At 36.3% G+C, this 12,204-nt stretch overlaps 1 protein-coding gene across 2 annotated transcripts in view; it reads left to right on the forward strand.

The window, feature by feature from the left end:
• Window positions 1-12,204, forward strand: part of EPS15 (epidermal growth factor receptor pathway substrate 15) — a 142,072-nt gene that overhangs the window by 52,953 nt on the left and 76,915 nt on the right. For both annotated transcript variants that reach the window (XM_032429233.1, XM_032429238.1), the window contains exons 9-11: window positions 6,690-6,779; window positions 7,756-7,901; window positions 9,521-9,677. In XM_032429233.1, coding sequence (XP_032285124.1) covers window positions 6,690-6,779; window positions 7,756-7,901; window positions 9,521-9,677 — 393 coding nt within the window. The remainder of the gene's footprint in view (window positions 1-6,689; window positions 6,780-7,755; window positions 7,902-9,520; window positions 9,678-12,204) is intronic.

The following is a 12,204-nucleotide window of genomic DNA, read 5'->3' on the forward strand; positions in this document are numbered from 1 at the left end:
ATGTGTAGAGGGATTTTTTTTCTTATGAAGACAACAATTAAAAATTTCAAAGAAGCGTTTGTATAAGCATAGTTAAGATAGATGGATAATAGTATTATCCTCATTTGATTAATGGTAGTATGTGCTAAGGTAAGTGATTAAACACAGTTTATCTTATATGCCCTTAAGCCTTTTACTAGGTAACCTACTCTTTTTTAAAATAAAAGTAAGCCTTTATTGAAAGAATAATTTAAGAATGAATGACGCATTTATAGGAAGTTACTACTTAAAAAAAAATAGTGAACATCCATGTGCCTTCTCCTAGATTTACTAATTTTAACATTTTGCACATTTGATTTCTTTCTATGTGCATTCCTCAGAAATGCTTACCAACTTTATCATGCCTTTAATTTTGGATTCCAGCTCATGTGATATTTTTTTTTTAAGATTTATTTATTTGAGAAAGAGAAAGTGTGCACGAGTTGTGGGGGAGGGGCGGGAAGGGAGGGAAAGGAGAAAGAGAATCTCAAGCAGACTCCCTGCTGAGCATGGAACCCGACTGGGGGCTCAGGGCTCGATCCCACCACCCTGAGATCATGACCTAGGGCAAAATCAAGAGTCGGATGTTTAACCAGCTGAGCCACCCAGGCACTCTTCATGTGATATTTCTACTGCCTCTCTTCTCTTTTTATCTGGATTACCTGATATTTCTTATATTTAAAATGTATCTCTTGAAAACAGCATGTTGCTGTGTTTCAGTTTTTTACCTAATTTGACAGTTTTTGTCTTTTAAGATAATGATGCAGATATTGATTTTATTCCCCCTACCTTATTTATTTAACATTATTATTTTCTCTTTTTTTCCTGTTCCTATTGTTCCTGGTTATCAACTAGGGATTCATTGAATTTTCCCTTCTTATTAAAGTGGAAATTCTGTTATAATGTCTATGCCATTAATGGTTAACAACACCTATCCCTGTACTTAATCATACTTTCTCCAGTAGCTGAAAGTAAGTTAACCTTCACGCCAGTATAACAAGTCCTTTAGATTATTTTCACTTCTTTCTTCTTCACCTCCTAACCCCAGAAGATTTTAGAACATTTTTTGGTAACTAAAATTCTAGATTTTACTTGGTTAATTTAGTCCTCGGTTCTAGGATTTTCCTTGTGGTTTTGTCAATATCAATAGTCTCACTAGCATTGTTTTGGTAGACTTTGCCTGATAAATCTTTTTCCTTCTTTTTATTTCATGAATGGGGCAACATAGTCCATAGTATTTTTTTTTTACTTTTCAGAATTTGTAACCTTTTTTTAATTGAAATAATATAATTAACATACAGTGTTATATTAGTTTCAGGTGTACAACATAATGATTCAACAATTCTATACATTGCTCAGTAACCACAATAACCACAATAAGTATAGTTACTGTCTGTTACCAATGTTATTACAGTCTTATTGATTATATTCCCTATGCTGTGCTTTTCATCTCTGTGACTTATTTATAACTGGAAGTTTGTACTTTTTAATCTCTTTTATCTATTTCACCCTCCCAGCCCCCCCCCCCCCCAACTACCGGTTTGCTCTCTGTATTTAAGAGTCTATTTTCTTGTTTGTTTTCTCTTTGTTTGTTTGTTTGTTTATATATTTCTTAGATTCCACATGTGAGTGAAATCATGGTATTTGTCTTTGTCTGACTTATTTCACTTAGCATTGTATTCTCTGGGGCTATCCATATTATTTTATTTTTTTAAAGATTTTATTTATTTATTTGAGAGAGAGAGTGCACAAGAGGGGGTAGGGTCAGAGAGAGAAGCAGGCTTCTCACTGAGCAGGGAGCCTGATGCGGGACTTGATCCTGGGACTCCAGGGTCATGACCTGAGCCGAAGACAGTTGCTTAACCAACTGAGCCACCCAGGACTATCCATATTATTGCAAATGGCAAGATCTCATTCTTTTTTTATGGCTGAGTAATATTCCCGTGTGTGTGTACCACATCTCTTTATCCATTCATCTATCAGTGGACACTTGGGGTGCTTTGCTATTGCAAATAATGCTGCAATAAACATGGAGGTGCATACATCTTTTTTAATTAGAGTTTTTGTTTTCTTTGGGTAAATACCCAGTAGTGGAATTACTGGGTCATATAATATTGCTATTTTTAATTTTTTGAGGAACCTCCATACTTTTTTCCACAGTGGCTGCAGCAGTTTACATTCCCACCAACAGTACAGCAGGATTCCTTTTTCTCCACATCCTTGCTGACACTTGTTATTTCTTGTCTTTCTGATTCTGGCTAGTCTGACATGTGTAAGGTATTATCTCATAGTGGTTTTGATTTGTATTTCCCTGGTGTCTCCTTTAGTATATGGTAGTTTTTCTGTTTTGCTTCTATGACTTCGGCATTATCAAGGAGCACTAGCTAGGTATCCTATAGAAGGTCTGCCAGTCTAGGTTTGTCTGATGTTTTTCTCATGGATAGACTAGAGGTACGGGTTTTTGGAAAGAATACCACAGGTGTGAAATGCCTTTCTCATCACACTTATCGGGGGATACATAGTGTCCACATGCCATTACTGGTGATGTTAATCTTCGTCACTTGGTAAAGATAGTGTTTGCCAGATTTCTTCACTATAAAGTTATTATTTTCCTCTTTTCCTATTCTGTTCTCTGGAGAGGCAGACTCATGCCCTTTTTACTTTGTATTCTGTCTTCATATCTTTGTACTGGTTTTTACATTCTTACTAGGCCTTAAGTTTTTCTGTTAAGTCTAAATTTTTTTTTCTGTTAAGTCTAAATTTTAGTAGCATTTGTTGGGTCCTCATGTGAAGAGTTTTTGGCACTTTGAGATTTATTAACTGTATTTGTATTACATGTTCACATTGTACTGAAATTAACTTGTTACATATTTGCTGGTTCTATCAGGTAGTAAACATAAAATATCTTTTTAGTTTTCTATTTCTAGTGCCTAGCACAGTGCCTGGTGGCTAGAGATTTCTCAGTAAATATTTTGTTGAATTAAATTGATGAAGAAAACTTGTATTACTTGTCACACATAAGAAATGCCCATTATTTTCATCCCAGAATGCTATTTTAAGAAATTAAAACTGGCCGTTCAAGTGATTGAGTAGATGAATGAGCAAATAAAACTCTAAAGGAAACTCCTAAAATAGTGGTTCTCAAAGTATGGTCTCCCATCAGCAACATCAACATTACCAGAGAATTTATTAGAAATGCAGAGTCTTAGGCCTTAGCCCAGCCCAACTAAATCAGAATGTCCGGGGTAGGGTCAGAGAAGCCCTCTCAGAGATTCTGATGGCCACTAAAATTTGAGAAATGCTCCCTGAAAGGACAGAGAATAAAAAGAAAACAAAGTGAGAAGCTACTGGTAATTGACCGCAATAGTAAAACTAAATCCCCTTTCCCTGCTATCACTGAGAAAGCTTAGGCTTGATTTTGCCAGATTTTTTTCTTTTTTTCTTTCGATGAACATGGTGCATCATTTGATTTAGTTGCTATATTTGTTTCAATGGCAGGCTTTGATTAGGATGAAGTACAATATAATAAAAAAAAAAAAATCACAACCCAGCAGTATACTGTTCACTTTTTTGTTTTATTTGGTAGAAAATTTTTTGGCTTCAGTTTTGTCAGGGAAACTATTTTCAACACAACATGAAATTAATGATACTTTTTTTTTTTTTTAACTTTCAAAAACTGTGTTGTCTATTGGCAGCAGATAGCTGACATAGCTTTTTTGCTTCTAGTGTCTCCTTTTCCAGGAAATGACTCCCATCTGCATCAAGAGGAATGCTGACCTTTAATGTGCATGTTAGTCACTTCTTTTAGCTCAGTGCCAATTTAATAATATTGCCTATATCATGAATTTGGTTGAAAGTATGTGCTAGCCAGATTGTTTTCACTCTGGAGTTTCAAGCTTTTGAAGATAATAAAGTTTGTGTGTTTCTAAAACTAAATTGAATTCTTCAAGTTGACTAGTGAATGGGAAGAAGAGAATTCTTGGTTTGGGCCAAATGGTTAAATACGGTCCCAGGACAAAGAGCATCAGCATCCTTGGAGACTTCTTAGAAATTTAAAATACCAGGCCCAACCCAGACTTAATGATTCTAGAATTCTGGGAGTGGAGCCCAGAAATTTGTGCTTTATAAAGTTGTCCCGGTAATTCTGATACCTGCTACAATTTGGGTCCCATTGGGTGTAAGTTTAGTTTTATCCTTTGTGGAGGAGAACATGGTATTATAAAATTATATGTGTGCTCCTAATGAAGCTATCAAATCTGAGAAAAACAAGAGCTTTGTAGCCAGATCTTTGTTTGAACCCTATACTATCTTTTTTTTTTTTTTTTTAAGATTTTATTTATTTATTTGAGAGAGAGAGAATGAGAGACAGAGAGCATGAGAGGGAGGAGGGTCGGAGGGAGAAGCAGACCCCCTGCTGAGCAGGGAGCCCGATGCGGGACTCGATCCCGGGACTCCAGGATCATGACCCGAGCCGAAGGCAGTCGCTTAACCAACTGAGCCACCCAGGCGCCCTGAACCCTATACTATCTTAAAAGGTATCAGGCAAGTTACTTAGCATCTCTGAGCTTCAGTTTCTTCATACATAAAATATTTGTAATCACACAAATCAGGGATCAGTGTTTTTGTATTAGATGCTCAGTAAATACTGATTTGAAAGCCCCATAAAACTTAACTTAGAATTGTAAGCAAACTTTTTTTGGGGAAAAATGTTATTTTATTTTATTTTTAATAAAAGATTTTGTTGATTTATTTGACAGAGAGAGACACAGCGAGAGAGGGAACACAAGCAGGGGGTAGGAGAGGGAGAAGCAGGCTTCCCGCGGATCAGGGAGCCCGATGCGGGGCTTGATCCCAGGACTCTGGGATCATGACCTGAGCCGAAGGCAGATGCTTAACGACTGAGCCACCCAGGCGCCACCGAAAAATGTTATTTTCAGTGGAAGAAAAATAATTAAGTACTTAAGCTTCCTCCAAGTTGCTGTTGGAATCTTTTTGGAGGTTCCAGGTTGCTTTTTTTTTTTTTTTAAAGATTTTATTTATTTATTTGACAGAGAGACAGAGACACCGAGAGAGGGAACACAAGCAGGGGGAGTGGTAGAGGGAGAAGCAGGCTTCCTGCTGAGCAGGGAGCCCGACGCGGGGCTCGATCCCAGGACCCTGGGATTATGACCTGAGCCACCCAGGCGCCCCAGAGGTTCCAGGTTGCTTTGAGCAATTTCATATGCTTGAAGGTTGTCAGGGAAACTATCTTTTGAAAGTCTTGAAGGTGTCTTGAATTCTTTAAAATGAGGGAATATCCTGGAACATTCTATATGTAGGTTGTTCCACTTTGTGCAAATGCTTTATTTAATAATTAAAAATAATTTTAAATAGGTAATACATTCTCATGGTTCAGAAAGCAGTACAATATAAGAAGGTATTCAGTGGAAAAAAACTCAGTTCCATCCTTGCCCTCAGTGCTTCATTTATACCCACTCTATAATCAACCACTTTTCTTAATTTCTTGTTCATTCTTCTAGACTTCTAAAATGCAAATATAAACACATATGAATAAATATTACTCCCTTACTGCAAAAGATAACACACTATACACACTGTTATACACATTAACACTGTACTTGGATATCTTCACATAGAGAGCTCTACGATTACTAACCCCCCCGCCCAGGTCAGCTTTATTGAAGAACTACTTTACATACAGTGAATTGCATTCAATTTAAGTATATAATTTGATGAGTTTTGATAATTGTATATATTTGTGAAGGTACTGCAGTTAAGATAAAGAATGTTTTCAATGGTTTTTGTTCGTTGGTTTTTGTTTTTGCTTTTGTTTCATAGTATTTTATTGTATAGCTGTATCATAATTGTTTAAAACCAGTCTTTTGTGGTTGAGCACTTGGGTGCTGCTACAAAGAATTCTGTGATTAACAATCTTTTTCACACAGTGTTTTTTTATGGAGGCAGGTAAGTCTGAGGATAAATTCCCAGATGGGGGATTGCTGAGCCAAAGGAGAAGTAAATAAATTTGGTAGTTGTTGCCAATTTGTCCTTCATAGGCTTGGTACCAGTTTGAGCTCCCACTAGCAATGTCTGAGGGTGCCTGTTTGCCTAGTGTAGTTAAGAACGTGCTTTATGAAACTTTGGATTTTTGCCAGTTAAGTGGAAAATGGTATTTTAATACAGTTTTAATTTGAAGTTTTCTTGTGAAAGTGAGCATATTTTTGTATATTATAGACCATTTGTAGTATTTACTTTTCTGTAAAATACCTGTTTTTACTCTTTACCCATTTTCCTATTGGATTTTGTTTTTTTCTTCTGTTAATTTCTAGGGACTCTTTTTAGGGAGATTAGCTCTTTCTTTGCAAATATCTTTTTCCCAGATTGTTTGCTTTTGACATTGCAAGATCTTTAATTGAAGGGTGTGTGTCTGAGTTTTTGCTACTTTGGATATATTCCTAAAAGTTGCTTAGCTTTGATTTATTTCCTTTTCTCCTTTCTTCCTTTCATCTCTCTCTCTCTTCCTCCTTCTTTCTTTCCCAGCCTAATTTCTTAAAAAAAAAAAAAGAATTTGAGACAGCTTAAAGCTGCTTTGTGTGAACAATAATCAGTTCAGTGGGTCGGTGTTGTTAAATGATTTTAATATATATGACCCTGATTCATCTCTCTTGAAGGCCATGTTTTTGGTATACTGCGCATTGGAGAAAGAACCTGTGCCAATGTCCTTGCCTCCCGCCTTGGTGCCACCTTCTAAGAGAAAAACGGTCAGTATATCAGGCTCTGTGTGGTTGATCCCCTCATCAGCATCAGCCGAGGAACCTTACCACTCCTTACCACCTGTAGGCATTTTACCTACCAAAGCACCGTTAAGACAGGTATAGATCTATCAGTGTTAAAGGACTTTTTTTTAAGTGCATGGCATTTAATAGTTGATTGCTTGATGAAGACAGAAGGAGCAATCAAAGGGATCAAAGATTTAGAGCACCCTCTGGTTGAACCTGCATAATGTCATGTCCCAGAGAAGACATATAATCCTTCTCCTGCATTTGGCCTTACTTAGGTCATATGGATGTTTTATTGGCTTTGCCTTGATCTACCTGGAATTAGAGTTGGAGACAGAAGATACTCCATGCTAATCTGGCATGCTTGCCCGGGCATAGTTAATAGATATTTTTGTTTTTTTAATCCCCAGTTAACTCTTGATTCTTTGGGATCAAATTATCCAATTTTGGGTTGTCAAGAGCCTTTTTTTCCTCCAGCCTGCTGCTTGTCAGGCTGAGTAAAGGAAAATAATGGCAGGATATGCAAATCAGCTAATTCAACTACAGCTAAGAATGCTGAATGAAACTATAAAAAATGGGGATTGAGAATTATCTGAATATTTTGTTTATACAGACTCTCACAGTTACCCATATTAATGTGGTCATTCATAAGTCAAGAGTTAACTATGCTTGAATTTACTCATTACTTAAAAGGAAAAAAGTGAAATGGGCATCTATAAGTATAGTCCCAACTAACCTATATTTTTCATCTGTAATTTTCTCTTCACCACAGCATTTCGATTAGGCTGTGATGGAATGGTACAGTTAGTGGGGTGGAATTGCTCAGAATTTTGACAGATACTATCATGGATTGCAAGAATGACATTTCAAAGTCTGTTTCATTCTGACAAATTCTCTCTTTCTCTCTCTCTCTATATATACATATTTACTTATTTTTATTTTTATTTCTTTCCTGTAGTGGGTTGTATCCCCTGCAGAAAAGGCTAAATATGATGAGATCTTCTTGAAAACTGATAAAGATATGGATGGCTTTGTGTCTGGATTGGAAGTCCGTGAAATCTTCCTGAAGACAGGTTTACCTTCTACCTTACTAGCCCATATTTGGTAAGATTTTATTTAAATTGATTTAGAAAACAAATATGGTTTTGTATAACTCTAGTTTTGTGCATTCTTATTTTTAGGCATTTGTAAATTGGACAGTTTTGTTTCAGAATTTTTTGTAGAGAAAATTTAAATACGAGAATTTCTTCTGGATAATGGATAAAAGCTTGAGAATGGATTACCTGTTTTATAAGATTGACAATGTCAGTTAATGATTATTAAAATGTTAAAATGCAGCATTTGTTTATATCAATTAAACTTAAATTTTTAAGGGAGAATCAAAAAATCTGAAATTTAAACAATATACAAAACAGTATCTTCAAGGTGTGCTCTTATAATTCTGTAGGGCATATGTATTCTCTTATACCTTTACATAGAGAGTATACACTTGGTCCTTAAAAAAGACAAACTTGAGTGTCTCTAGTGCATACCATGTTAAATGAGACCATGTATATGAAAATTGTAGTGTGCCTGTTGCCAATCCACCTGACTATACCAGAGGTTATGTTGAGGTTTTCATGAGGCAGCAAACATCAGATGTGGAACCACATAGCTGCAGAGATACTTAGAAAAGAACAAATGAGGACAGTAGGTCTGCCTTAAGAGGAACAAGAACTCAAGACTGGGAAAGATTCAATATGTGTAACTAATAATAATTGCCACTTTCAAGAGCCTAGGCCAGACAGTGTGCTCAATAAATGGCAGTTGTCATGGGCTTGGCAATATGCCCAGACTTTATGTACTTTACCTTTAATTCTCACTGTAACCTTGCAGAATGTGTGTTATCTCCACTTTATAGATGAAGAAACTAAGGCTTGAAGAGGTTAAAAAAATTTGTTCAAGGTCACAAGAAGAAATAAGTAGAGAAGTTGGAATTCAGGGTTTCTTTGACAACTTACCCATAGTCTGTTCATCAGGCCACATTGGGTTTCAATGAATGAAACAGATCAGGACTTCAGAAAGCTGAGCTTTAGAGAGAAAGAGAGAGAGAAGGGGAGGGAGGAAGGGAGGAAGGACAGAAAAGAAAACAGGGTAAAACATTTGCTGTTTCTCTTCAAGTGATTTTGTAAAGCTTTCCACATTGCTGCCTTCTCTTCACATGTGATCTCCATTTGCAGCTGTTGTTTCTGCTTTGACTTGGTGATCCTTATATCCGCCTACTCCCTAGAGTTGCAGGAAGCAAGCCAACGTGGAAATTTTTGCTTGTTTTAGAATCATTCTAATGCCACTAATGAACCAAATTTGTTGAAACTTAGGTTTCATTTTTAACATCTTTTAATGTTGAGAACGTTGGGATTCTTTGGCCCATCACAACTCTTACTCTGTAGTGGTTCTGGAAATTGGTAAGGAAGCACAAAGCAAACCCAGATAAGAGACCTCTGCTCAGCACCAAGGTGAACATTCTCTTTCTCTCTCTCTTTTTTTAAAACCATTTTAGCTGATCTCTCTTTTCTAACATTTGAGTTTAAGTTTTGGACAGGCCAAACACACAGAAATATGAGTTTCTTTTTTAATTCAACTGATAATTTTTAAAAAGCTACCTAGTCCTATTACTTTTTCCCTGGATTTTTAGAATAGCAGTGGTAGCATTTATATTCTGTTTGTTTTGTTTATTTGTACAGGACATTATGTGACACAAAGGACTGTGGGAAGCTTTCAAAAGATCAGTTTGCCTTGGCTTTTCACTTAATCAATCAAAAGTTAATAAAGGGCATTGATCCTCCTCACATTCTTACTCCTGAGATGGTTCCACCATCAGACAGGGCAAATTTACAAAAGGTAAGACAACTTAACAGAAAACCTGAATGTATTAACAGAAAGAAACAAGTGCTGTGTTAGATGACAGACTTGATTTGAATGAAACGGTGGAGAAAATGTATCTGGCTAGGAGTAGAGTAGTATACTGTTTGTGGTTCAGTTTGTGTCTATAAATATGTTCAAACGCCTTGTATGACATCTTTGGGCTGCAGTTCATTTACCCCAACATTCATTACACATATGGCAACCATATTTTCCAATCTAAAAATTGGAAAAATGTGTCTTTCTCCCCCCTCTTGGATTTGTGAATTTTTATGAATAAGGTATAAAATTTAAGTGAAATGTATAGGAATTAAATTACTGTGTTTCATTTGATGATTCACTCTTAATACAAATTTGAAAACAAAATCTAGGAGATTATGATTGTTTGGTGTCAATTTTTTTTTTTTAAGATTTTATTTATTTATTTGACAGAGACACAGCGAGAGAGGGAACACAAGCAGGGGGAATGGGAGAGGGAGAAGCAGGCTTCCCGCGGAGTAGGGAGCCCGATGCGGGGCTCGATCCCAGGACCCTGGGATCATGACCTGAGCCGAAGAAAAACATTATGTTGAGAAGAAATCTTTGTGGTTTTTGCCATGCAGATGACCTTCTTTTCCTGAGCATATGGCCAAATTTCATATCTGAACAGCTAGAAGCAGGTTTTAGCAACTTTTGGTTTCTGGCCAGCAGTGGGAATTTTCAAAACTACCTTGTTTTAGCCATGCTATGCCTTGATTTTTCTCTCCTCCTCCAGACATCCTTCCTAGCATAGTATATTTACAATATCTTGGCCTTAATAGAGCTTCAAAAGGACTTATATTGTCTAGAGGCTATTTGCCTTTAAAAAATACATACCTTGGGGCGCCTGGGTGGCTCAGTCGGTTAAGCGTCTGCCTTTGGCTCAGGTCATGATCCCAGGGTCCTGGGATCGAGCCCTGTGTCGGGCTCCCTGCTCGGTGGAGAGCCTGCTTCTCCCTCTCCCTCTGCCTGCCGCTCTGCCTGCTTGTGCTCTCTATCTCTCTGTCAAATAAATAAAATCTTAAAAAAAAAAAAATACATACCTTGCATTTTTAAATATGTTAAGACCTATAAAGTAATTATTGCTGTGGAGATTCTTCAGAGTTAGATGTAATAGAAGTTGTCAAATGTGTGGTATAAGGAGAGCTGTCCTTAAAATGTCAGTAGACTATTTTGGTTTTATAGTAATTTTGTCACATAGGTTAAAAAAAAATCCCATTTTAACCTAATAAAAGTCAAAATTGATTTTTTATAAGTCAACTAAATGGAAATTTATAGCCACCAGGTTTGGAAATTACTTATAAGAGTTTTTATCCTTATTTTTTAATAAAATAAGTATTTGATTATCTCCTTTGTGAGTTTTGGGGGAGGGGAGAGCATTTTGTGAAATTTTTGAAATTTCTTGTGACATAGGATATGGGTTCCCTAAGTTGTGGAAAAGGCTAAAAGTGATGCCACCCAGAAAGATAAAAGTTACAAATTTGTATGTGTGCTCTCTGCTATAACTGTATCTCAGTTGTTTCATCCTTTTTATTACCTATGCAGACTTTTTCCCCTTGTCACCTTCATTTTATACCCACTAAGTCTCCCACCAGTGCAAACTACAGATATGACAGAGCTTTCTGAAGCAAATGACATTAGTAGACACTCCAGGTTGCATCTGCTGTACAGAGTTTTTAATAGAATTGTCTGAAGTCCATTCACCAGAGCATAGACATCTTTGGCTATTTATATCAGATACCAATATTATACATTAAAATGGGATTTTATCATTATTGTCTTACCTATTAACCAAAATTTTTAACCTAAATATTAAAAATTTGCATTTGTTTTATCTTTCAAATAGTCTCTTTTCTCTTTATAATCTAATTTTTTTAGAACTGCATTTTTTTGCAGCTTTGACTAATCGTTTTTTGAATATTGCTTTCCTTTCTGTGTTTTTTCTAGTTTGGACTATTTTTTCCATTCTGCAGCACTCTGCTTTTCGCCTTTCTTGTACTGTCAGTTTCTTAACTCTACTCTCTCAAGGTTAGAGCTTTACTTTTTGCCTTTTTTAGCATTACAGTTTTTGGTTTATAATTTTGAAATTAGAAGCTTTTTAAGTGGCAAAGTTGATGCAGAGAAAATATCTAAACAGCATGATTTTGTCACATGTCTGTCACTTGGTCCTTGTGTGCATTTTAGATGGCCTTCCTTAGGCTTTTTGATCCACTTAAAATCACCAAAGTGGAATTTTTGTGTAATGCACAAAACTGGGTGAGAGAAAATATTTTGAAAGAAGAGGACATGCTACATCTTTCTCTATATGCCCTTCTTATACTTTATATACTGTTAGCTGAACTTTTTCCATGTTTCTTGGTTGGATGCCATTTTATTACTTTAGAATGGGAGTTTAATTTCTGTGTTAGCAGTTGAGGAGTGACACAAGCTATACCAGCTGCAGTACACTAATCTTCCTTCTAGAGTCATCTGTGGTATCACCTAACTT

This window comes from Phoca vitulina, unplaced genomic scaffold (genome assembly GCF_004348235.1).
Source record: "Phoca vitulina isolate PV1807 unplaced genomic scaffold, GSC_HSeal_1.0 scaffold2, whole genome shotgun sequence".
In the NCBI taxonomy this organism is placed as follows: domain Eukaryota; kingdom Metazoa; phylum Chordata; class Mammalia; order Carnivora; family Phocidae; genus Phoca; species Phoca vitulina.